The following is a 26,207-nucleotide window of genomic DNA, read 5'->3' as shown; positions in this document are numbered from 1 at the left end:
TAAAATCTGTTTCTTTCTTTTGTAGCACACTTTCTACTTTGGATTAGAAATGTTTATGGACTTTCTCTCTCTTACACACCTGGAGTGACCTTTAAAGTAGGTTTTGGAGCTGATTCAGTGTTACATCCTCCATAGACAATCCGTGTGCCTTCCTCCTGGTGCCCACCTTAGAGCCTCTGCATATGTGTTTCTCTCTGACTTGGCATGCTTTCTCAAACATAACCTCATGGCCATACTCCCTCACATCATTGAGGTCTTTTGAAGGTAAGTCCCTTAATGACCTCCTAGATCCCAGCCCACATGCACTTAAACCCCTTTCCTTACATTCCTTTTTTCATGATAGTCATCCTCATCTCTCATACTTTATTTTTATCAATTTATTTCCTAATTCCTCTTATTGTTCAGTTGCTAAGTTGTGCCCAACTTTTTGCAGTCCCATGGACTGAAGCACACCAGGCTTCCCTGTCCTTCACTCTCTCCCAGAGTTTGCGCAAACTCATGTCCATCAAGTCGATGATGCCATCCAACCATCCCATCCTCTGTTGTCCCCTTCTTCTCCTGCCTTCAATCTTTCCCAGCATCAGGGTCTTTTCAAATGAGTCAGCTCTACGCATCAGGTGGCCAAAATATTGGAGCTTCAGCTTCAGCATCAGTCCTTCCAATGAATATTCAGGACTGATCACCTTTAGGATGGATTGGTTGGATCTCCTTGCAGTCCAAGGGACTCTCAAGAGTCTCCTTTAGCACCACAGTTCAAAAGCATCAATTCTTCAGCACTCAGCCTTCTTTATGATCCAACTCTCACATCTGTACATGACTACTGGAAAAATTGATAGCTTTGACTATATGGACCTTGGTACACAAGTATATAATTTCTTTTACTAGCAAAGAGTTCTTTTCTTTCCCTTTTGATTTATTATTCTTAATTCCTGGAGTAGTTTCTGGAATATACTAGGTGCTCAGTAAACACTTGTTGAATAAATTAATAAATCACTGTGCCAAAGTCCCTGAAAGAACTACCTCCAGAGGAGTTGGTCCTAAAAATAGCCAATACATGGGAATATAAGTAGAAAAATATGAAGAAATTTGTTAGCTCTTTTATCTTTTGAACTTCTTACACATCCAGAAACAAACTCATCATTTTCTGATCCTATCTTGCATTTGTTTTACCCAAAAAGTTTAGGAAGAAAAGCTGAAATGCCATGTTGATTGCAATTTGGAGGGAACAGTACTGGAACTTCTTCCTTGCTTAAACTTCTCTAATACAAGATTCTGGAAATTCCACAATTCCTGTTATAATAAATACTGTATGACTTATTAGCTAAGCAACTGTAGAAATATGAATAGGCCAAAAAGGAAGTGGAAAAAAGCTGTTTCATAAAGCTTTTCTTTTACCTCCTTTATTGTCTTCATAACAGTTACATTGGAAGTGAGCACGTGCCCTCGGGGCTGTGTCTGCATGGAATGGTAAGGAACTAAGGGATCTGTTTTTGTGCGATTGTTCACGTAGGTCAGATACGCCAGATGGGTAGCGTATTCTCCCAACCACATTGACTAACTGAGTGAAATTGGCTAGTTAATTTAGAACTCCTGAATCAGCATTATCATGGTCAAGGATTCAAATTCTTTTTTCTTCTAAAGGACCAGATAATAAATGTTTCTGGATTTGCAGGTCACGTAGTTTCTGCCACAACTAGTCAACTCTTTCACTGTAGCTTGAAATCAGCCATAGACAATAGGTCAAGAAATGGACATCACCGCCCATACAATTAAACTTAGTTTTTATGGATACTGATATTTAATTTCATGTAATTTTCACATGTCATGACTTTTTTTTTTTTTTTTTTGCTTTTGTTCAATCCTTGTTAGCTTATGGGTCCTACAAAAGGTGGCAGACCAGATTTGGCCAATGAACTATACGGTTTGCTGACCTTTGCTACAGAGTTTTTGTTTCAAGCTGTTACTGTTGTCTCTGACTCTTTTGTGATCCCATGGACAGTAGCCCACCAGGCTCCTCCGTCCATGGATTTCCTAGGCAAGAGTACTGGAATGGGTTGCCATTTCCTTTTCCAGGTGATCTTCCTGACTCAGGGATTGAACCTGTGTCCCCTGCATTGCAGCCAAATTCTTTACCACTGGGTTGCCATGGAAGCCTCCCCCCCAGTCCCCAGATATACACTGTAGGTTATCCTAGTGCACCAGGAGGAGGACGAGCTTGGAATGGAGTTGCCATGGCAAATATGGGAGACATTTCTGTGTTAAAGAAAAGAAAAGCAAAGTTTTGAGTCAGTTTACAGCTGGTATTGCAAGCCTGATTCCTCATCTCCAATAAAGACCGTGTAGAGTGCTCTTGCCTGGAAAATCCCATGGATGGAGGAGCCTGGTGGGCTGCGGTCCATGGGGTCGCGAAGAGTCGGACTCGACTGAGTGACTTCCCTTTTGCTTTTCACTTTCATGCATTGGAGAAGGAAATGGCAACCCACGCCAGTGTTCTTGCCTGGAGAATCCCAGGGACGGGGGAGCCTGGTGGGCTGCTGTCTATGGGGTTGCACAGAGTCGAACACGAGTGATGCGACTTAGCGGCAGCAGCAGATTGCTTGTATTTTTGTCTAAATCTTGTTCTCACTCTGCAACGTTTAGACCTAATTAAGGTAGCTCATTTTTCCTTTCACTATCTCTTCTCCAAGCATTTTAGAAAAACTTAATGTTTTTTTTTTAAGTTGGCATTAGTATTTATTTGTAGAAATGGAGAGTTAAGCATTTTATTTTCTACCCTTTGTGTTGCTTAGTACTTTACATTGTGTTTTCTCTACTCATGCCATTTTGACTGCAAAGAGATAGCTCCAGCAAAAGGCATTTGTTCAGAGTTTAGTACTAGAAAGTTAAGATAAAAAACACTAATTGTATTAACATTTATTTTTAGGTCTTGTTCATGATGATCATTTTCCCTCTCATTTATTAACAAGTATTTGAATAAATTACTTGCAACTTGAATGCTTTTTATAATACAACCCTGGTGGATATCAGGGTATTTCTCCCAAGATATTTTAGGCAATTATCTCAACTTCCTGTGTTTATTTCCCCTGAAGAATGTCAAATGGTACATTTCTACAGTCTCATTGTGTAGTTCATGCAACTGTTATTGATCATCATTCAGGATTTTTCAGTCCAGCTTATCTCAGAATTAGACACTTTACATCTTCTGTACCAGACCAAACCATCTGTGCATAGAAGTGTTAGTTTTTCTAAGCAAGAGACCTTTCTGATGCTTCTCGTCTCTGAAGGTACATAGAGTACTTTTATCTGACAGGGGGTGTCCGGTTTTACCCTTTGAAAAGAAATCTGTTCAGATGCTGATAACTTATTTTCAATTGGTAAGATTAGTAGACCACTTAATAAATGAAGTGGATCTCTTCTACCCACTTTATATCACAGAGGATTAAGATTATTTGTCCCTTGTTTTAATCAGAGATTTAAGATGTTTCCTTCTAAATGCATTAGTGCAGAGCTCCCCTACCTCCTCAACTTGCACTTCCTGTTTGAAAAGCTGATTAAATGGTTTCATTGCTGATTGGCTATAAGCCTATGCACCTTCCTGGCTACAAGCCATTAACACCCTGACCAGAAGTGCTGACAGGAAGATGAAGAGATTTACACCCTCTGATTTCTGTATTAACAACAAGGACAAAACAGTATGTGGTCCTGTCAGTGGATAACGCAATTTAAAGGTATATTTTCTTTTTCCACAGGTGCATTTTTCTCTGAAAATTAGCAGTTCAACTTGGTGTGAATAATAAGGCATCTTTGCTGATAAGTTTGAATCATATTTAAAAAAAAAAACTGTATAATGGACAAGCTCCTGATTTATAAGGCTATTACCATTTCTCTAAATGATAAAACTGGAGTCAGTTTATTCTTTAAATCTAAATTTTGATTGCTTGAAAAATTTAGTCGAGAGAACAAGTATGAAAAGTGTGTTTTATAAAGGGAAAATAGTGATAAAACATAACAATGGTGAGAAAAATTGTGTTAATTGTCCAATTATTTAAGATAAAATTACTTCTTAACAATGAGGGACAATACACTATTTTAATATGACCACTTTGCCCAATTCTCCACTTGTTTAATAGTCAACTATACATCTTTGTAGGAATATGTATGAAGTAAATGTATGTGTTTGTATACATAAATCCACTTGAAATGTAGAGTTATCTATGTATATATTTGCCTATAGTTGTACACATATAAATAAGCATTCAGACATACTGTCTATGTATCTGTATCTATATCTATACACATATACACAAACACATGTCTGAATGCTTATTAATCATGCACATGTATGTGTGTATAAATATCACAGATGTAGGCATATACTCTGAGATATACAGAATCTCTAATATATAAAAATTGGAAAAAATATATTGAAGATGGGGTAAATGTTAATGTTGTATATTTGACACATGTTTTCCATAAATTGAAATGATTAGATTTATTTCATCTCTAAGGTCTCTTTCAGCCTTAAATGATGAAACTAATATTTGTTTATGTTCATATTCACTTGAGAATTCTGGAAATGATGATAACAATTAATGGAGGATAGAAAGATTATTGAAGGAATACAGATGAAAAATCCAGCTTTTAATAATTAATTGATCAATTACCATTAACCACATACTACTGCAAAGGAACTGTGCTGGGCAGAAGAGACTGTAGAAATTGAAATATTCTTAATTTCAGGAAGCATATAGATTACTTTTAGAGAAATGCGTAGAGTGACATCAAACCATCCCTGTAAAGCAGGGATTTGATAAGTGGAGTAAAACTGCATAACCATGTCCCATATTTCAGAATCCAGAGGAGTCACGTTAAAAGTGCAGAGTACACTGTAAATTGTTTTTGTCCAATTACTTTGCTTGCAAAATCTCTTGATAGTTGTCTTAAAGATAGTCCAAGTCTTTAAGAACTAAGTTATTGCAAGTTATAGGTTCTAAATTGCAAATAATGAGACTTTTGCACAGATTGAGGCCACCATTAAAATATTCTGAAATGGAAAAGATCTGCTATCAAAACTTTAAGATGAAATAAATCAACTGAAGCTAGCTGTTTTAGAGTTTTCTTAACAGATGGCCCTTTGAGTAAAGGGGTAAAGCAGAAATAATCACTCCTCAGTGTGATCAGACTTAAAACAAGGGTATTATTTGATGTTTTCCCTGTGTGAGACACTGAGCTGTGAATATTCACAAAATATCGAGAAATGTATGTATCCTTGAACAATCTAAAATTTAACCAAATAGAGATGCATGAAAATAAGATAATGATATCAATGACTGGTTGTGGATTGCCAAATGAAAGCCAGCAAAATATATATTTGAAGGGGTATCGGAGAAGCAAAGGGAAAACAGATGTGATTTGGATCTGAAAGCTTGAGTTGGATTCAGATACTTGTGCATTCAGCAAATGTGTATTGAGTGCCTATTAAGTACCAGACACCTAGGCTAGAACAGTAAACAAATCCAGACAAGGCTCAGCCCTCAGAAAGTGTGAAGAAGTAGAGAAATCAGGCAGAGAGCAGAGGGGTGGCAGAGCTGAGCAGTCAGATGGAAGTAGGAAGCCATGTTCAGAAGCTAAATGAGAAGACTAGCTCTAACAGCGCATTTTGCTAATATGACTGCAGGAGATAGATATGGAGAGTGAATGACCTCATAAACCCGAGAAAAATACACACTCACTGTGGTACATATCTGATGAGAAATTTGAGAAATAATACTATATTCTGAGATCCCCAATAAAATCAGATTAACCCTTAATACATTTAGTGGTGAGAAATTGCTTTAAAGATGCATCTCACACATAATTCATAAGGGACTTAAGATTGATGGATTTCATTGGTATCTTAATAGATGATCCTTGATCTAAGACTCAACTCAGCAGCATATTTCCCAAAAGGATGAACAGAGATTACAATAAGATGTCCTGTGTGTCTCAAACACCACTCTGACACAGAAGTAGTATCTGTAAATCACTCTAAACATTGTCTCAAATCCTCAAATGCTAAAGCCAAGAGAAGAGTGAAATACAAAAGAGTTTGCTTCAAAGAGAGCAAATTTTCATTCAAAGTCAATTCAAAGAACTTGGCAAAGTTTAGGATAAATCTAGCTGTTGGAAACTTATACTTTTGATCTTCTCTTAGTTGAAAAGCTGTATGTCTTAAAAATAACAATATTTTAGATAGCTTTTGACAACAAGAGTTTTATCTACAGAGCTAAAGTAAATCAGAGGGACTAAATTAATGAGAAGGCTCAATAAGTGACAAGGTAGTTCACTTGGGATAATAAACAAAGGAACAAGAATTGTTCACATTAACTTGAGTTGGTTAGTTTTTGCAATATTGGGGAGGTTTTATTGGCTCCTCTCTTACCTGGTGGTTCAGTGGTAAAGAATCCACTTGCTGATACAGGAGATGTGGGTTTAATATATGGGTTGGGAAAATTCCCCGGATAAAAAAATGGCAACCCACTCCAATATTCTTGCCTGGGAAATCTGATGGACAAAGGAGCCCGGTGGGCTAGAGTCTATGGGGTTGCAAAAGAGTTAGACGTGATTGAGCGACTAACAAATCAAAATCACTCATAGAGTAAATCTCCAAGCTTGTTTTTAAGTCTCTCTTGGTGTCTTTGTGATAAATGTCGGATGAGCACCATATCTCTCCTAGACTGGCAGCTCTATCAGGGCAGTGATGGGGAATGTTTTATTTACTTCTGTATCTCCAATAATTTATACTCTCTATTGTGTTAGTTTTGTTAAATGTTGGATGACTGTAAGGTCTGGCCACATATTAAGTTGTTTCAACATAGAATCACATGGTTAAATAATTTTACAAATGGAAAGAACTTTGATGATGACCTCTAATCCTTTCAACTTTGAGATTCAGAGCTTGACAGCCAGTAACTTACTTGGTCTCTTACTGTGTCCAAGTTTTAGTGCCACATCTCTTAAAGTGTCCTTTTTTTCTGGCTTCCTTCAAACTACCGCATACACCCACTTAACCCAAGCCAAATTCCCTTCTCCCACAACCTAATTTATTTTTATTTTTTTTTTTTTTTTGAAGCCAGGGCTGGTTCTTGATCTATCCCGTTCCCTCACAACCCACACTCAGCCTTCAACAGGTTTTGTTGATTTTGCCTCAGAATGTATCTAGCCTCTCTCTTGTTTCCGGTTCTCATTATTACTTCCCTTACCCGAGCTGGGGGACAGAGAACTGGGCACTTGTTATCCTTCCCAGGGGTGGACTTCAGACACTTCTGTCCACTGTATCTTGGTATCAGAGTTGCTGAGGTGAGCAAAACGCAGCCAAGCACTGCATGGAATAGTGCTTTACTCAGATAAACAAGTGGGCAGTGTTTCCCCATGGCCAGGGGGTCCACAGAAAGCTGACACAGGGCAGCTGGTCTGCTTGCACCCTTCAGTGCCACAATAGAAAATTCTCCAGACCCTCGCTGTGGAGTTTGAAATACTGAAGACTGGGAATGTGCCTAAGGATCAATGACATATACTGTTCATCAGAACAAAGGAACATCCATGGAGTCTGAAATGGAAAAAGATTCTTATACAAAGAGGTAAATCAGATCAGGCTATGTGAGGATTTGAGGCCCAGGCCCAGGGGTGGGAGGAAAAGACTGCCAGTGTGAGTTTGTTTCCCAATACAAACCCCATTTTCTTTCACCTCGACTACCGTTTGTGAGAGTCTTGTTTCCGCTCTTGGCTTCACCTGTGACCTCAGTCCCACTCATCCTCTATACAGACACAAGAATGGTCTTCAAAAATTGTATATCTGATCACATAATTTTCTTGCTCAGAATTCCTTAATAATGAATGAAATCCAAACTTATCAAGTTGGTGCTCTGTCTGAATTATCTGTAATATATAACTCCCTTAGTCTAACCCTTTGCCATGCTCCTCTTCGCCCCCTGCTCTTCAAAGCTTATTTTGTATCTATTGAACCATGTTCCCTTTTAAGAAATAATTCCTAATACTTTAATATTTTTTTATGCTCATTGATCATAAGATCAGGAAAGAGCATAAACAAGCTTGGAAGTAGTGTTATCCGTGATTCTATGAAAGTGTTTAAGTACTCTCATACTTGAGACTTAAAGCTGTCCTGAAGGAACGTTTTACTTACTACCACACCCCTAAGAAACAGGAAAAATACCTCCCTCTGACTGCCCAGGTATGTCCTTTTTCCATCTTACTCTAAGTCCAAGTATCAGATGATACTATCGAGCCCACTAGAATGACTCCACACGGAAAGATTTTCAGGGAAGATGACCTACTGTTGTCTAATTTACTGACATTTTTCAACAGGAAATGATTGCTAAGCATTGATCAGATCAGTCGCTCAGTCGTGTCCGACTCTTTGCGACCCCATGAATTGCAGCATGCCAGGCCTCCCTGTCCATCACCAATTCCCGGAGTTCACTCAGACTCACGTCCATCGAATCAGTGATGCCATCCAGCCATCTCATCTCTGTTGTCCTCTTCTCCTCTTGCCCCCAATCCCTCCCAGCATTAGAGTCTTTTCCAATGAGTCCACTCTTTGCATGAGGTGGCCAAAGTACTGGAGTTTCAGCTTTAGCATCATTCCTTCCAAAGAAATCCCAGGGCTGATCTCCTTCAGAATGGACTGGTTGGATCTCCTTGCAGTCCAAGGGACTCTCAAGAGTCTTCTCCAACACCACAGTTCAAAAGCATCAATTCTTCCGTGCTCAGCCTTCTTCACAGTCCAACTCTCACATCCATACATGACCAGAGGAAAAACCATAGCCTTGACTAGACGAACCTTTGTTGGCAAAGTAATGTTAGTCTTTTTATAATGTTATCTTTTTATAGAAGAGCGTATATCTTTTAATGTTGGAATAAATGATTAGTTCAGGTTCTTGTGGTAGATATTGATTCTGGTGAGTTTGAAACAAATCCCAAAATATGAATTGAATTTTGGTATCAGACACTTTTTTTTTTTTCATTTGAATGGCTCATCCTATCAGGGATATTTGGTAACTCTGGGACAAGCTGCAAATTTTTGGTAATTTCTTAAATGGTTTGATTTCCTCAAGGTCTCAGTAGAGAAGGTGGAAAATCATACGTGTTCAGCAGTGAAGTGATGTATTTTGTCTTCCAATTTCTATTGTGCAAATGCACCGCATGCAAATGTCTCATTAGCTCCAATTTTCTCCCAGTAGGTACTTTCAAATCAAAATTTAAATTATATAGATTTACTAGAAGTTTTCCAGGTAAATGATTATTTCTGCTGGGGTTTCTTGATTCTCATATTTCAGGTAGATTTTGTGGGGAGGAAAAATGATACTGGAATTGTCAGAGAAAGAATTTAATCTTTTTGATATATTTGATGTGAATCTTAGCTGTTATTGGGCTTCCCTTGTGGCTCAGCTATAAAGAATCTGCCTGTAATGCAGGAGACCTGGGTTCAGTCCCTGGGTAGGGAAGATCCCCTGGAGAAGGGAAAAGCTACCCACTCCAATATTCTGGCCTAGACAATCCCAGGGACTGTATTCCATGGGGTTGCAAAGAGTCGGCCTGACTCTTTGAGTGACTTTCACTTCATCTGTTATCAAATTAACTTTAATCAATTATATACTGAAATATAGGTAGGTATTGAGCTGAAACCACGGTTTTCGCTGAAAACTTGTTCCATTTAGGTTTCTCCTTTCTTTGATCTGTGTCTACAAATTCTAAATATAGGAGTCAGTCATATTTTTTTACAGGAAAAAAATCCTTTATATTGAAAGGAGGATGGTCCTACCTAACAAGCTGAAAATACAAGATGTTTCTGGGGAATTTTAGTAGAGCCCTTTACAGCCAGGAAGAGGCTATACTTCATATTATTATACCTTATATAGTGCCTAGTATGTATTCAATCACTGCTACTGGTAGCAAGAAAAGTCAGCATTTGGGTTAATTTATTAACAGGTAGAAGAGTATTTAATCCTTTGGATGATACACTCAGTGAAAAGTTTGAAACAATCATAACCCAATAGATTCTTTTTAAATTATTATTATTATTTTAAAATTCTGGCTGTGCTGGGCCTTCACTGTGGCATGTGGTCTTTCTCTAGTTGCTCTGCACAGGCTTATTGCCCTGTGGCATGTGAGATATTAGTCCCCCCAAAGGGATTGAACCTGAATCCCCTGCATTGGAAGGCAAATTCTTAACCACTGGACCACCAGGGAAGTCCCTCAAAAGGTTATTGTTGCAGTGAGCTTTGAAACTAATAGGGTTATCTCTTGCTAAGTTTTTTCTGGGCTCTCCTGTTATTGGGGCTTTAGCATATTTCTCTTAAGAAATATGATGAATATGAATCTCACACTTCTCCCTTGGACTTTCAAAATCCAGAGGAGATCTTTGATGAGAGAAGCTAGTATCAGTTTTCATCATTATATTTCTCAAGCCATTAGGACGCTGCCTGCACATGTTGTCATGTTAGTCGCTAAGTTGTGTCTGATTCTTTTGCAGCCCCATGGACTGTAGCCCTCCAGGCTCCTTTGTCCATGGGATTTCCCAGGCAAGAATACTAGAGTGGATTTCCCTTTCCTTCTCCAGAGGACCTTCCAGACCCAGGGATCAAAGCCGCTTCTCCTGCATTGGCAGGCAGATTCTTTAACTATCGAGCCACCAGGGAAGCCTCCGCTGCCACATGTTAGGAGCCCCAATAAATGTTGACTGATTGTGTTACTCTGAGTTCTCCAGAGAAACTCATGAGACTATGGATGCTGAGAAATCCTCCTGCGGTTGGCAAAGAGTCCAGTAAAGAGATCCAGTAAAGCAAACAGTGTAAGTGCTGGTTCTGGTTTCAGTCTGAATGCTTGAGAAACCTGGTGTCCCAGCTCAAAGTCAGGCGGAAAGAATGAATCCTCTTACTCCACCTTTTTGTTTTGTGCAAGGCCTCAATGGACTGGATGAGCCCCACCAGGGAGGGCAGTGTGGTTTCCTCAGTCTACTGATTCAAATATTAGTCTACAAACATTTCACAGATACACTCAGAATAACGTTTAACCGAAAGTCTTAGCACCCCATGGTATATTTATATCCACATATGAAATTAACCACCACACTGACTGAAAAAGTGAATGAACGAAAAGTACTTTGGAAATTCCCATAAGATGATGTAATCAGGGGTGGTGGAGATTTGTGGCAGGGTTATCTGGAGAACCTAGATAGTAGGGAAGGGCTGGTGACAGTTACTTGATGTAAAACAAAAAGTCATACAACTTTAAGAGCTTGCTTTTCTGTTGTTTGGATGATTTGCCTGCCTTGAAACAAGCCCAGTTTACAGGTTGGCCCAGCAAATATCAGCCACATTCATAATCAGCTTTCATGAATGTTGTGACCATTTGTTAGCCATGCGTAATGAAATTTAAGCTTGATGGAAAGCCTGAGCCTGAATTCTGTAAAATTATTCATTACTATTGATTATAAACCAATCTCGGGTTTTGTAATAAGAATTTTATCTGCAAAGTAGAGAATGAAAATAAAGTTATTGTCAAAGCCTATGGAGGTAAACATCTTTTCATGAAAATCAATATGCTTGTGAATAGTTTTTTTTTTTTAATCCACACTGAATAGAGGGTTAGAATCATTAGCAAAATGTCCCTTTGTATACTTTCAGATATGCTTGTTCTAGACAAAAAAAAAGGGGGGGGGGGAATAATTTTCCTCACTTTAAAAAATATTAACGATTTTATATGGTTGTATTATGTTAAGTATGCTGGGTATTCCATAATTTGCTTATGCAATCATCAGTTGCTTATAATAATCAGCAATTAGCTCATTTTCTAGTGTTCACTATTTTAAATAATGCTGTACTGAATAATTGTGCATGTGTATAGCTTTTTTTTTTCTCATATGTTTATGGAAAGATTCCTAGAAGTGAAGTTCTTGGTTCCATTGTTATGATATACATTGATGAATCACTTTTCAAAGGCAGTGTATCAACTCATATGACAAAAATGGCATTGATGTTCAATATGATTTGATTAAATTTGAAAAAGAATTTCTCTCTGTGAATACAATACCATGTAACTTTGAGGAAGAGGTGATATAACTCTGTTCATTATTTACTCATGTTCTGGGAAATACGTATTGCATAAGAGCTCAGAAGGATGAGGAAAAATAGTTATCAACTTGCTACCTGGAAACATGCTTTTAAGATCTGCCTCTGTTGACCCCAGAGTTAACAAAAGACATGAGCCAAGCTGAATCATGCTTGACTGATTGCGGATCATGAAGTCAAGAGACGGTGGACAGAGCTGTCGGTTACATGGGTGTAGTTCATGCGTGAGAACAGTCTCCAAGCGAAGGTTAGGCAGGCCCTGAAGCCCAACTCTAGATTTGCTAGCCAATCCCATGGAAGACCTTTGTAAACTCATCCCTTCAAAGAGAGCACCCTTTTCAAATTCTTACAAAGGTGCGGTGTTGGCTACCAGAGGCCCTAAGGATGCTATTAACAGGGGTGACTTGGAGAATCCTGAATTGCTCCAATGGATATGACGGCCAAGAATCTAGCAAGACAAGCTGATGAAATGATGATAGACCTCTGTTCAAACTGACTCTTGATCACTCATGGATTACAGGAGTTCCCAAAATGACCACTTGATTCCAAGTCTAATGTGCAATCAGTTTTGAAAGATCTGGGGAAATACCAGCCCGTTACAGAGTGTTTTATTTATGTATTTAATTTTGGCCATGCTGGGTCTTCATTGCTGCACACAGGCTTCCCCTGGTTGCAGTGAGCAGGGGATGTTCTTTAGTTGCTGTGCGTGGGCTTCTCGTTGTTGTGGCTTCTCTTGTTGCCGAGCACAGACAGGCTCCATACTTGTGGCCCATAGGCTTAGTTGCCCCACGGCATGTGGGTTCTTCCCAGACCAGGGATGAAACCTGTGTGCTCTTCATTGAGAGGTGGATTTCTAGCCACTCGAGCCACCAGAGCAGTCCCTAGAGTGTGTATGTTGAATGAACCACATGGGTGATTCCAAGAAAGTCTTATATGATGACATTTCTCCCTAATTTTTTTTTTTTGCCAAGGAAATGAGGTATTTACGTGCTTCTAATCTTGCAGAGCTGGACAAACTGTCATTTGCCTACAGTTTTCTTTCCCTTTCATACTTCTTCTGTTACATCCTTCTGAGTTCAACTAATCGGCCACATGGATACTCCTTCCCAGACCACACACTGGAGGAGAGTGGCTGGTACCCGCCAGACACACTTCCTAGACTTGATTTGCAAAGCCACATTCCAGCCACCACTTTGCAGCCAGCCACCTAGGAGCCTGTCATTTCACCAGTGAAAATGAAGATGCTAAAACAAAAACTTGGGGAAAAAACTAAAGAAGGGAAATGGTAACTCTCGGAGGAACATAGAGAAATATGCTTATAACGTATTCTAAGAATCCTTTGTTGGTCTTTTGGCTGCTGAAAAGCAACCAAATCTGGAAAACCTCTCTTTGAATTATGTCTATTCTCTCCCCCTGGGCTAATTTGAAAATTAAAAGGGGGCAAACAAGGTCTGGCTTTGAAGGGACGTAGCTGTGAGGCTTTAATTTGGAGCAAACAAAGCATTGAAGGCAGCACTCCCCTGGCAGTCGTAGGATACGACCACGTTGCTGAATATTTAAAAGCAAGACAGGGTTTGCAACTGCAAGGTCTGCCCCCCGATTGATGTCTGTTTTTATTAAATGAACTTTAATTACTTAATAATTAGTCCTTCTATAGGAGGAGACGGGGATCCTGATAGTCTGCCAAGGAGGCCAGAGAGCAAATCCGAAGCATGTGCCACATTGAGATTAGAATATAAAAGAAGGAATAGGCCCAGTCTGGGGGTGCTGGGGGTGGAGAGGCCTCCTAGGAGGAAGAGGAGAGTCTTGGCATAAACCTGGAATGGAATGTTTCCACTGGAATATTTCCACTTCAGCTTAAAAAGCAGAAGTAGTTTAGGTTTAAGTGGATGAGAGTGCATGTCTAAGCTCTTAAAACTTGGTGACTGTCTGCACTCGTGGAAAGATTTCTCTCCTACTCCATGTGGGGTGTGTGTGTGTGTGCACACATGCATGGGTAGAAGGGTGCGGAGAGACTATTGTTCTCATTATTTTAATTCTGAGAGCCTAACACTTTTGATGTCCCTGCAGATTTACCAGCTTTGTATTCATTGCCATGGTGATTTTTTACCTCATTTTTTAGCATCACAAAGGAAAAGCCTAAATGAAAAATGTTTGCTGCTTTGCTATTAACATTTCTACTGCCCAGCTCACAGCCAACAGTTTGGTTGTGCTGAGCTCTTGAAAAAAAAAAAAAAAAAAAAAGTATTGGCCAGAGCCTGACTGATGACTGGAGCCACTACCCAGTCTGTCCCAGCTGGGACGGGGCTGGTCCTGAGACCATTGATAAGCTTGTTTCCCAGGACAGTGAATTGAAGGAAGAATGGGGAAATCTTGTTAGAAATATCACTGTTCCACAATTTAAACTTATTGGGCTTAGACAAAATTTTCATGGATGCACTGGACACTTGCCCTCCCCCAATCTTTTCAAAGGAAGATCTATATGGATTGACTTTGTATGTTTAATAGCTTCAACCCTTTTTCACTTTCCGTGAAGAAATCTTTTTCTCCCTCTCTTTATGCTCTTCATTCTACATTTCCCAATGTATACGAGTCTGGGATATTTCCCTAATCCATCATACATATCTTTTCATTCAACATGTACTGATGGATAATGATATGCCATGCACTGGGCTAAGTGTTCAGAGTACAGAATATAATAGAACCAGCTCTACTTATCTGGAATTTACAGATTAGCTGGGAAGATGGCTATTAAATTAATTCCACAGTTAATAAATTATAACTGAAGTGAATGTTGCAAAGGAGGCACATAGGAATAATTCTATCTAGATTTGGGAAAGGGCCCTCTGAGGACATGAGAATTCTGGTATTATGTTGGCACTATTAAATACCAGGTAATTAAGTCTTAGTATAGTTAGTAAATGTTCTAGAAAAGAATTGTAGTTATGGCTGTTTATCAGGCCTTGAGCAACATTTAACAAAGTAACCTATGTAAACAGATACTTAATGAATCGTTCTAGTGTTAAAATTAGCTGGAGAATTAGGAAGGATCCTTTTAGAAACTGAAATAAACAGGGAACACCCATTTCTCCTTGTTACATTCATAATGGTTATATATCTCTTGCTAACATGTAATGCTTCCTATACAACTGTAATTAGGATAGTTGACATCAGTAAAATTCCTAATGTTGAAGCACAGGCACTTTTATTATTAGCAGCTTATAAAATCTGAGTTATCAGTGTCTGTGTTTATCATTCCTTATCATATTGCAAGGAATAAAATGGAGTCACCACATATACGTGCCTGACTTGTCCTTATGTATAAACAGCGTGTTCTTTCCTTATTATGGTTCCTGAACTGTCCCCCTCACTAATAGGTGCTGATCTTTGTTAATACACAGAGGTGCAGGTAATGTGTAAACCTGTCAGTTAGCTGTGATGAGATTTCTCTGACAAGCCTAAAAATTTCTTAGAATCCTGGGCCAGGCTAACCAAGAAGATAGGAACTTTGACTACAATTCATTCTTGCAAACAGCCTTCCCCCAAGGCTAACTGTGAAAGGCTTCCATAGAAACACCAACCATAGGTTCATGTGCTATTTTTAATAGCAAAATTATTCAGGCTGAAGTTTGTAAGAATTCAATCTGCTGCAGAGTGTACTTACTAAAAGGAGTTTACAAGTATTATGCTGATACTTGGGGGTTGAGGAGCCAGGAGGTACTGTTATATAAAAGGAACTCTTTTGGGGACATTTTCACTTAGCTTGGGAAAATAGGATATTTTAAAGAGTATCATTCAGGACAAAACTTTCTTTAAACAATTGTACATAATGTAAACATTTGAATGAGTTTACTTCCAAAGCCCATCCGTAAGGTAGAGAGTTACTCGAAGAGCTGTTGTGGGAAGTAAAGGAGGTAGTTTATGAAGGAACAGAATAGGATCAATGATAAAACTCAAGTTTCCTGCGTCGTTGGTCTGGATCTTATAGTTCTCCAATGAGTCACACTGCGTGAAGGTTGAATTGATGGTTCTTGTAAAATGTAGACCCTGAGGCCAACTTTGAGGGTTTATTTAGGGTTTTCTGTTCTTTGGATTTTTCATTTTGATATTGTTTTGGTATTGTTTCTCCATTTACAGACTAATGTCAAATGGAGGAAAGAAGCAACAATTAAAAAAAAATGATAACAATGCTGTCTATTCTTGGCCAAAAGTGGGACATTCCCAGAGTGAAGAGGGAGGTTCCACTTGGTTTTTAAAATTACCAGAAGCACCATGCCAGAATTCAAACCAGTTGGTTGATACCAAGTCAAAAAGCAGCCTCTAACAGTTAGAGATGATCAATTGCTATTTATGTTGAATTGTCTGTTCTGCTTTCTGTTTTTTTTTTTTTTTTTTTAAATAAGCCAAGATCTGGCTAAATGATGAACCACAGAAGTGACCCAAGGTAATCTGGCACCCAGGTATATTATTTGTCATCCCAAACTGCCACAGAGTAGGTAAGAAAGTGATAAACCAGCACTCAAATGCAATTAGCAAAATTTGCAGTCTTGCAATAGTCTACATAGACACAGAACCTCAGTAAATATCTATATTTTTTTCTTTCAGTAGATATTTGCTATGCTCTGTGGACTTAAAAACACATATACAAACATGTAAATACTGATAATCCTTTTATTTATACCATCAACTGTCATACTGTCTTTACGTCCTTTAAAAATTAAAGGATTGAGAGATGATTTCCAATAAGTAAGATTAAGGAAAAGAGGGTTTTTTGACTTAGTACTCTAAGAAAGACTACAGTTTTGGTAGGTAGATGTTAGGGGAGAAGGTATACCTCTTTAGAGGAAATATCATGAGAAATACCATCGAGAAGGGGCCAGGTCTAGAGTTGGTCAATAGATCTGAGTGTTCTTTTGCAGGAGTTGTGGAAGGTGAGCCTGGAAGGAACACTGTGTGGATTCTTGGGTAACAGGATATTTGTCTAAGACGATGCTAGAAAATGGAATTTTAGAGTTTCTTGAGTGAAACCAAAACTTTTGGTGATTTAGAAACACTAATCTTTTGACTATGTTTAGGATGGATTTAGGTGAGCAAAGGGTAGTGATAGGAATACCATTCTTGCTATGATTGTTGTTGTTTAGTTGCTAAGAAATGTCTTGCTCTTTGAAACGCTATGGACTGTAGCCCACCCGGCTTCTCTGTCCAAGGGATTCTCCAGACAAGAATGCTGGAGTGGGTTGCCATTTCCTTCTCCAAGGGATCTTTCCAACCCAGGGATCAAACCTGCATCTCTTGCATTGGCAGGCAAATTCTTTACTACTGACCCACCAGGGAAGCCCCCCATTATGCTTACAATTAGTCAAATGTAATCCAATGAGTTGAACCATGCTTTGTCCATGAAAAGGCTCTTGATGAGCAGGTAACTGTTTTTCATAAGGATATAATTAAAATTATACCTATGTCTTTATATTGAATTAGAGCATTAAATGACTTATGAAAATACTGTATTTCATCCTTATAAATTGCTGTGAGTTTAATGTTTATAACTAGGTGCTTGTACTTGTGCCTTGAAAATATGGTGCTAAGTTGATAGGCTATAACTTTTTCTTTTAATACTGTTGCTGGTTTGTTACACTGCCATGAGATGTGAGTGCGCAAAGTTAGCACAATATCGGGAGCACTAATTCAAGCCATATAGAACCTCGGAAACTTAGAATTGCTTTTTGATATGTGGGGTTTCTTTTGTAGAGACAAAAAGGAAAAGATACAAATCATGTTTATATTTTCTCTCTATGTCAAATAATCCACTATTTGAAGTTTTCAAACATCATTTCATTAAATTTTAAGTTAAAGTTGATCCCCGACCCCCTGTTTATTAAGATCTGAAATCACCATAGAATGCATAGTGAATAAGCATGCGCAATAGTAGCCAATTCCATTAAGCCTAATTATATTCATATACAGTCTCATGTCTCATCTATGATTCTTCGGGCTAGATGAAGTTTATATAAAGGAATCATCTATTGAGTACAGTTTGAATTACTCTTTCAATTTATGTTTCATTCTAAGTCTAGAACTCTGCAAGTGAAGTTTTTGAATACCACAGACATTCAGATATAAAATACGTGTTTAGAATTTTATCCAGTGTGTGTTAACTTGTACAGGACCATATATATGAATATATAAAAGTATCCAGATATTCTGTCAGCTGATCACAAATGTTTTATTCTTATCTACTTTGTATAAAATGTATAACTCATAGGTGTGGGTAAATTATTCCCAAGCTATGTTTCCTTAACTATAAAATAAAATGCTAGGGATGGACACCAAGAAGAACATTATCAAATAAACAAGTCAGAAATGTGTTTGAAAAATATCTTGACCCATGTAACCGTCATGACATCTGGCCACATGTCATTGCAGATTTGCTTAATGTAGTATATATAAACCATTCTCTGTTCAGCTGCATGCTTTAAATCCATATTGAAGCTAATCAGTAGTAGATTAAGCTGCCTTCTTTTGAATGTGCCCGAGATTCTACACTATAAACGGCTTGGAAACTGGACTTGGAACAATGAGGTGGGGCACAAGTTAACTGATTGCTTTTGGTCTTCATTCAGTAGTGGATCCAGCATAGTTAGAGATTAGTTCCAGTTAGCTAAGTAAGGAGAAAATTAAGCATATGGTTGGCTCCCACTGTAGAAACATCTGCACTGCTGAGACAAACTCATAGCTCCACGGATACAGACTCCAGATGAGTAATTTTAGTACCTATGTGTAGGATAAATTTCAATTGATAAATTAACATGTGCATCAAAGTTACTGTTTCCGTGTGGTCTAGAATGAATTGTCCTTGCTAAATGATAATGTCACATCTCCAGGTCTGTAGGTCTGTTTAGGAGTGTGACTATAAAAAGTGGCATACCATCTTTGGCAACCTTTATCTATTCTGAATATAATATTGATGCAATTTCCTTTTTCATGAATTCAGCTATCTTGTGGCTCAAAAGAATAATCTCTGAAAGGGACATGAAATATCACCTTAACCTAGAATATGAGACTTCTCCACAGCATTCCTGATTGTCTCCCACGTTAAATTATGATGTTTTAACTTAGGCTGTTTTGCCTTCGCACTTTTCACCCCAGCAACAGTTTTATCAGATTACCTGGAGAGTTAGGTTTGTAAGAATTAATATCAGATCAGATCAGATCAGTCGCTCAGTCGTGTCCGACTCTTTGCGACCCCAAGAATTAATATACCCCCAAATAAAATTAACAGTATTTCACACTGAACACATTAGAATTTGTCATTGACTAAACATTGGTAGAAAGTTTCCTTACAAAATTTAAACCAAGACCTAGGAAATTTTGGCCTAGTTAAAATAAATCTATAAAATAAAAATTACAGTAATATAAATATGAGCAGAAAAACTTGACATGAAACCCAAACTGATGAGTGAATCAAATCTTATTGTGAAATGCACATACAATGAAACCAACCCCAGTAAAAATGTTTTAAAAAGTAGAATATAACTATGATGAATAGAAGATAAATCAAGAAATTAAAATTGTTAATTTGAATTAACTCTAGAAAGTAAAATTGCCAGGATCCATCAGTGGTGACAGAACTCATTCAGATATGTTTGCAATCATAAAGAAATGCTTTCATGGCCAAAGCATCGCTGCTGCTGCTGTTAGTCACTTCAGTCGTGTCCGACTCTGTGCGACCCCATAGACAGCAGCCCACCAGGCTCCCCCGTCCCTGGGATTCTCCAGGCAAGAACACTGGAGTGGGTTGCCATTTCCTTCTCCAAAGCATCAGAGTCACAAATAATCCATCTATTCACAGAAGGAGGTTCAAGATGGTAGGCTCCAAATATCTTCTACCTTTTTATATACAACAGCATGGTGGAGGAGGCTTCTCTCACCGTGCTTTATGCTCAGTAGTGGTCAGTTTTTATTTATTTTTTCTCTTTTCTTTTTTCCCTACCTTTGCTTAATTATCTATGTATCTTTTTACATGTAATTTCAAATGAACATCACAGTAGTTGTATGAGCTGATTTATTGTTATCCCATTTTATAGCCCAAAGAAATGAAACAAGTTACTGGAAGACTCACATGGAATAGGTGGCCCAGACAGGCTAGAAATCAAAAAAAAGAGTCTAATTCCTACATAAACATTTTTTCATTCTGCGACAGCATAACTGATAAATTCTGATGATTATTTATCTTAAGCAGTCAATCTGTGAAAGACTGTTCTCTGTTACTAAAATTGATGGTTAATATGGCCCATCTTTCTTGAAACTGCTTTTGTTGTTCAGTCACTCAGTCGTGTTCAACTCTTTGCAACCCTGTGGACTGCAGCACGCCACGCTTCCCTGTCCATCACCAACTCCCAGTTTTCTTAAACTCATGTCCATTGAGTCAGTGATGCCATCCAACCATCTCATCCTCTGTTGCCCCCTTTTCCTCCTGCCCTCCATCTTTCCCAGGATCAGGGTCTTTTCCAGTGAGTCAACTCTGTGCATTATGTGACCAAAGTACTTTTATCTTGGTTTTCTATCAAGAATACAGGTGTGATTATCTTATTTGGGGATGATTGTGACTCATCTGAAAGATTTATTCTTCATTCTTCATGTTTCTCCTAGGACCCCTGAGGTTCCTCTCCCAGACAGAATCTATCACAGCTTTCATGGGCGACACAGTGTTACTCAAGTGTGAAGTCATTGGGGAGCCGATGCCAACAATACACTGGCAGAAAAACCAGCAAGACCTGACTCCCATCCCTGGCGACTCCCGAGTGGTGGTCTTGCCCTCTGGAGCCTTGCAGATCAGTCGACTTCAACCAGGGGACATTGGGATCTATCGATGCTTAGCCCGGAATCCAGCCAGCTCAAGAACAGGAAATGAAGCAGAAGTCAGAATCTTATCAGGTATTGCAGAGTTCTTTATTCTCTTCAAAATTATATTTTCTAGAGTAGTTTGAATAATTTTTCCTTGAACATGTATTTGGAAGTTGTGTTTAAGTTCTGTATTGTTTATTGGGTTTAGTTTTATATTTTCCTTCTTTTCTAACTGAACCATTAGAAAAGGATATGCCAAAAGCTTTTCTTACCTTTCCATGTCTTGTGGTAGAACTTTCCAGAGAAATGGGTATTTTCATTATGATTGATTTCATTCACTCACTCATTCCATTAATACTTAACAAGTGCTGCTTTGTGCAAAGTCCATTGCTAAACACTTATTATTTTTTTAAACTTTCCTTTGATAATAGTCTAAGAAGTACTAAAAGAGTTACCTTTATCCCTGTTTGCAGAGGATGAAGGTGAGGTTTAGCAAGGTTAAGAGCCTTCCCCAAGGTAATACTGACCATTCATGTGCTCATCCGTATATACACTCATTTCTGAGAAGCATTGCACTAAGTACTAAGGATCCAGAAACGACGAAGACTGACACAGAGCCTGGATTTTTTGAGTTCTGGACATAGAAGTAGCTACAATCCAGTGTGATTGATATGATAAAGAAAGCTGTTTCTCTCCATCTCTTATCTCCCTCTCTCTTCCCCGCAAAACCCTTAGGACTCTGGCCTCGTTTTTCTCTCCTAAATAATCGATGATTGGAATGGACATTTTCTAAGATCCTGTCCAATAGCTGCCACCTTCTTAGGGCTGTGTATTGGGTTGGCCAAAAAGTTTGTTTGGATATTTTGTAACATCCCAAATGAACTTTCTGGCCAGCCCAGTAATATCTACTTTCTCATTTAATTTTATTTCTAGGATTTGCTTAGACTCATTTGTGAGACTCACAAAAAAAGCAACACTTAAGTAATTGTGACAGACTCGCTGTCAAAGCACTGACTTTGGCTCTGTCTCAACATCCTGGGTGTAATTATTACAAGTCACTTAGCTAAGTAGAGGGTAACATCCATATGTCATTCCAAATGCAAACTGGTAATTCGATTGAAGTTTCCAAGACTTTAGTAAGGATGTCTCTAAAACCTCTTCTAAGTCTTTTGTGGACTCTGTCACAGGGATACTGATTAGTTGTGTCAATAACCATCAGTGACACTGTGTTCTTCCATTCTCTGGGCAACGACAGATGCAAATGTAGTGTTTATTCCCAGCACGTGCATGCATTTATTTAGGCAGCCATTAGGTACACAAAAATTTTAAATATTTATATTCACATAGCCTAAATAATGTATCTCGGTCAATCAGATGAGAAACCCAGGTAAGCCACGTGGAAAATTGGCAAGAATATGTTTGATTATCTTAATATGACCCAAAAGTCTGTTTTCTAGTGGCATTAAGGGATAAAGTTGGACTAATTAAATATTAAATCTGAAAGGGAAACTTTTGAAAGACATAGAGACATAATCATCAAATTGCCATTTACATTTATTTGTTCACCTTGTGAAACACATTTGCATTGTAATCCATGGGGATTTATTTAAAACCAAATTTCGTATTGTTATCCAGCTAAAGTCAAGAATACATAAGTGTACTTTGGAGGTGTACAGGTATTTCTTACCTGGATAAGAACTACTATTTTAAAAAAATATTACATCTAATGAGTATATTTCTGCAAGTTTTATGAATTCAAATAAAAATTCCACAAAGGAGTTATGAGCTGAGGTACCAAACAGACCCATGCTATTAGCATACTTGATTAAGCCTGTCTTCTATACTATTGATCCCATAAAGAATCTGTTGAAGGGCCACATTTGTCCCATTTATCCCCAAGATTGCAAGTTGGTTTAGAGGTCAAAACTACTGCAAGTACAAAATTGAGTGAGAGAATGAATAAAAGGATGAAGCTCAATTTCAGCTTCTTTTAGTTGCCATTGTGATTTTTCTCATTTTTAAAATGATGCCAATGCTTTCTGAATCCGTTTCTACTTTCTAGAAGTTCCAATTTGAGGAAGTCATAATTGCATAGATATATTGTCCATTCTCTATACGAATGCACATTTAATAGGGTAACATAAACTCAGTTAAAATAGAAGCCCATTGTTTTAGTAACATGACATAGAAGCATTAATTAACCCATATTGTTACCACTCTTTAAAAGATAAATTTTCCAACAGTCATTTAAATATTATCTTGATGAATGAATACATCTATTTATGATTTAGTTTTAAATATAAATGCTAATTTGAAGTTTTGCAGCTTGATTCAACACTTGGTTTTTTACCACAACTCAGAGTATTTTCATTTTATGATGTGTATGAAGAGTTATCCATTTCTAAAAAGCATGTAATTTGATATTCTTACTCAAATTTATTAGAATACATTTCTGGTTGTCACTTCTATGTATCAGGTATCTAATATCACCAAGTAACTAAGATTCATAAAATTCATATTTTAAGAATTAATGAATTGTCTTGAAATAATGTGTTTCAGCAAGCAGTTGAAGTTTATTCACTACACAAATACTTTGTTCAATAAACTTTTGAGTGAATCTTATGTACTTGCCATCACACAGGTCGCTAGGGATACAAAGTTGAAAGACAATGCCCCAAAAAGTATCGTCTAGTGGGAGAATCAGACAAAGCAAGTAGACAGTGTTTTGGAAGAAGAAATAGAGTGCCATTGAATTATGTGCCTGTCTTGAAGAAAAAGCAGTAGGTAGGCAAAGAGAAGATTACCCCAGGAGGATCAGCAAAACCGAGAGGAGAGAGAGAGAGAAGCTTTTCCATGAGGAACTGCCTTCATTCGGTTTAACTGGGCTGTGAGGCACAGGAAGTGTTGGTGGAAACGCTGGAAGCAGGGTGATAAACCGCAGGAAGAAGGATGTGGTAGAATGTGCAGCATTAATTCTGGAGAGAATTGATCAAAACTGCTCCTAAAATGATATCAGAAGGGGTTGAGAAGGGCAGCTGGACAGGGGGATATTAATGACAGGTCTCGGAGACTTACCGGATGTAACTTAAGAGTGGGGTATGGCATCATTCGGAGAAGGCAATGGCAACCCACTCCAGTACTCTTGCCTGGAAAATCCCATGGGCAGAGGAGCCTGGTGGGCTGCAGTCCATGGGGTCCCTAGGAGTCGACACGACTGAGCAACTTCACTTTCACTTTTCACTTCATGCATTGGAGAAGGAAATGGCAACCCACTCCAGTGTTCTTGCCTGGAGAATCCCAGGGATGGGGGAGCCTGGTGGGCTGCCGTCTATGGGGTCACACAGAGTCGGACACGACTGAAGCGACTTAGCAGCAGCAGCAGCAGCATGGCATCATTCTCAGTTGAAGCTAGGTAGCAGCACTTTTCCTGATATTAGGGGCAAGGTGTTGGTGTTACTGTGGCTCAAATCAGATTACAGAGTTTAAAAAGAAAATTTCCTGTAACATTGTATATTTTCATGGTTCAATGAGTAATTATTTCTTTGATTTAAAGAGAGAAAAAGTAACTCATTTAATCTGTCGATTAATGTTTTAAGACAAAAATAAAATTAAGAGGAATTGTACATTTTTAACAGTGAGTTTTGTTAAAGAATTTTTTTTTTTGGAAATATTTATAACAAAACACTAAGGAAGACTTGAAATGGCTTAACATGTCTCATTGTCTATGATGGTGAACACAGGAGAGATTGAAGCAGCCATAATGATTGTCAAGTTCATTTCATTCAGATTTCATCATGTCTGAATGCCAAACAGTAGATTGAATTGCTGAATTATAAATCTGCTTTGGGCACTAGGTTGACTAAAATAACTGGCCTCTACACTGGAACTCTGATTTCAGTTTTCTTAATGACCTAATTGAATTGATCAATTGGTTATTCAGTCTGTTGTTCATTCATTTAACTATAATTAGATGACTCTAGGTCCCGTATAGACTTGAACTAAATATCTGTATAATTAGAGACATTGGCTTTTAATGGAATAAATTGGACTAAAATGTACTTTGAGTGATTTTTCTCTATAATATTTATTTTTATTGGAATAAATTTTAATACAAACCATTCCAAAAGGCATATTACTTATAAGGAAAACCATGCTTGGGGGGTTTAAAAGAGTTTCAGAATTTGTTCATCAAGAAAAATTTATTAACTGATAGGTGCATTAAACTTTGTAGTTTGATTAAACGTTACCTATATTTCAAAGTTGTTTACACTTTGCTACCATTTAGCTGTATAATTTCTACAAAAGAATGGTCTGTAGAGGAAATAAAAAAGACATGTTCTTTGTTTTGAGATTTATGATCGAACCAGTTAATTCATGTAGCCATATGACTAACATAACACAAGGAATGGTAAATTCAGGTAAACCTCTCTAGTTTCAAATCAATACAGACAAGGAATTACATCAGTTCTAGGTGGAAAATTTGCAGGATCTTTATAAAGATGATTACTGTTCTAGATCATCAGGAAGTAACCCTTTGTAGAATGATAATAGCAGATGATAAATCTGGAGTTAGAAACTGAACCCACCTTATGAAGAACCTTGAATCCCATGTCTAGGAAGTTAGACTTGGTACTATTCACTTTGTTGGTGATTGGGAATGCTCAAAGGTTTTTGTTTTTTTTTTTTTAATTTTATTTTATTTTTAAACTTTACATAATTGTATTAGTTTTGCCAAATTTTGAGGAATGAATTTCAAGGCAGAAACACGCACTCAGGAAAACAAACACGAAAGTGAAGAACACATAACATTAATGTATTACCTGATAATTTGGGATCATACTTAATGTTTTTTCCTGTGTTGAAGGATTTTCCCATTGTTTGCTCTCTTTTTTTAGTCTACCTTTGAATAAAACTATTCCCTATATATATATATATTTATATATATATATATATATGTATATATTTTACCCTGCTATAAACAGGGTAAAATAATTTCTTATGCTTCTCTTTTATATGTGCTTAGAAAAAGCAATGTTCTATGCAGCCCTGTTTACTATAGCTAGGACATGGAAGCAACCTAGATGTCCATGGGCAGACAAATGGATAAGAAAGTCGTGGTACATATACACAATGGAGTATTATTCAGCTATTAAAAAGAACACATTTGAATCAGTTCTAATGAGGTGGATGAAATCAGAGCCTATTATACAGAGTGAAGTAAGTCAGAAAGAAAAA

The 26,207-nt window shown here is 37.8% G+C and overlaps 1 protein-coding gene across 10 annotated transcripts in view; it reads left to right on the top strand.

Moving 5' to 3' along the window:
• The window catches only part of DCC (DCC netrin 1 receptor), a 1,367,203-nt gene that overhangs the window by 661,452 nt on the left and 679,544 nt on the right, over nt 1-26,207 (top strand). For 9 of the 10 annotated variants that reach the window (XM_044934810.2, XM_044934809.2, XM_044934814.2 and 6 more), the window contains one exon: nt 20,778-21,062. In XM_044934810.2, the coding sequence (XP_044790745.1) occupies nt 20,778-21,062 (285 nt within the window). Of the gene's footprint in view, nt 1-10,625; nt 10,850-20,777; nt 21,063-26,207 lie in introns of those variants that run through there. The other variant, XM_044934816.2, reaches the window with a different exon arrangement.

This window comes from Bubalus bubalis, chromosome 22 (genome assembly GCF_019923935.1).
Source record: "Bubalus bubalis isolate 160015118507 breed Murrah chromosome 22, NDDB_SH_1, whole genome shotgun sequence".
In the NCBI taxonomy this organism is placed as follows: domain Eukaryota; kingdom Metazoa; phylum Chordata; class Mammalia; order Artiodactyla; family Bovidae; genus Bubalus; species Bubalus bubalis.
The sequence above is the reverse complement of the archived record's forward strand: the minus strand, read 5'-3'. Positions and strand labels throughout refer to the sequence as shown.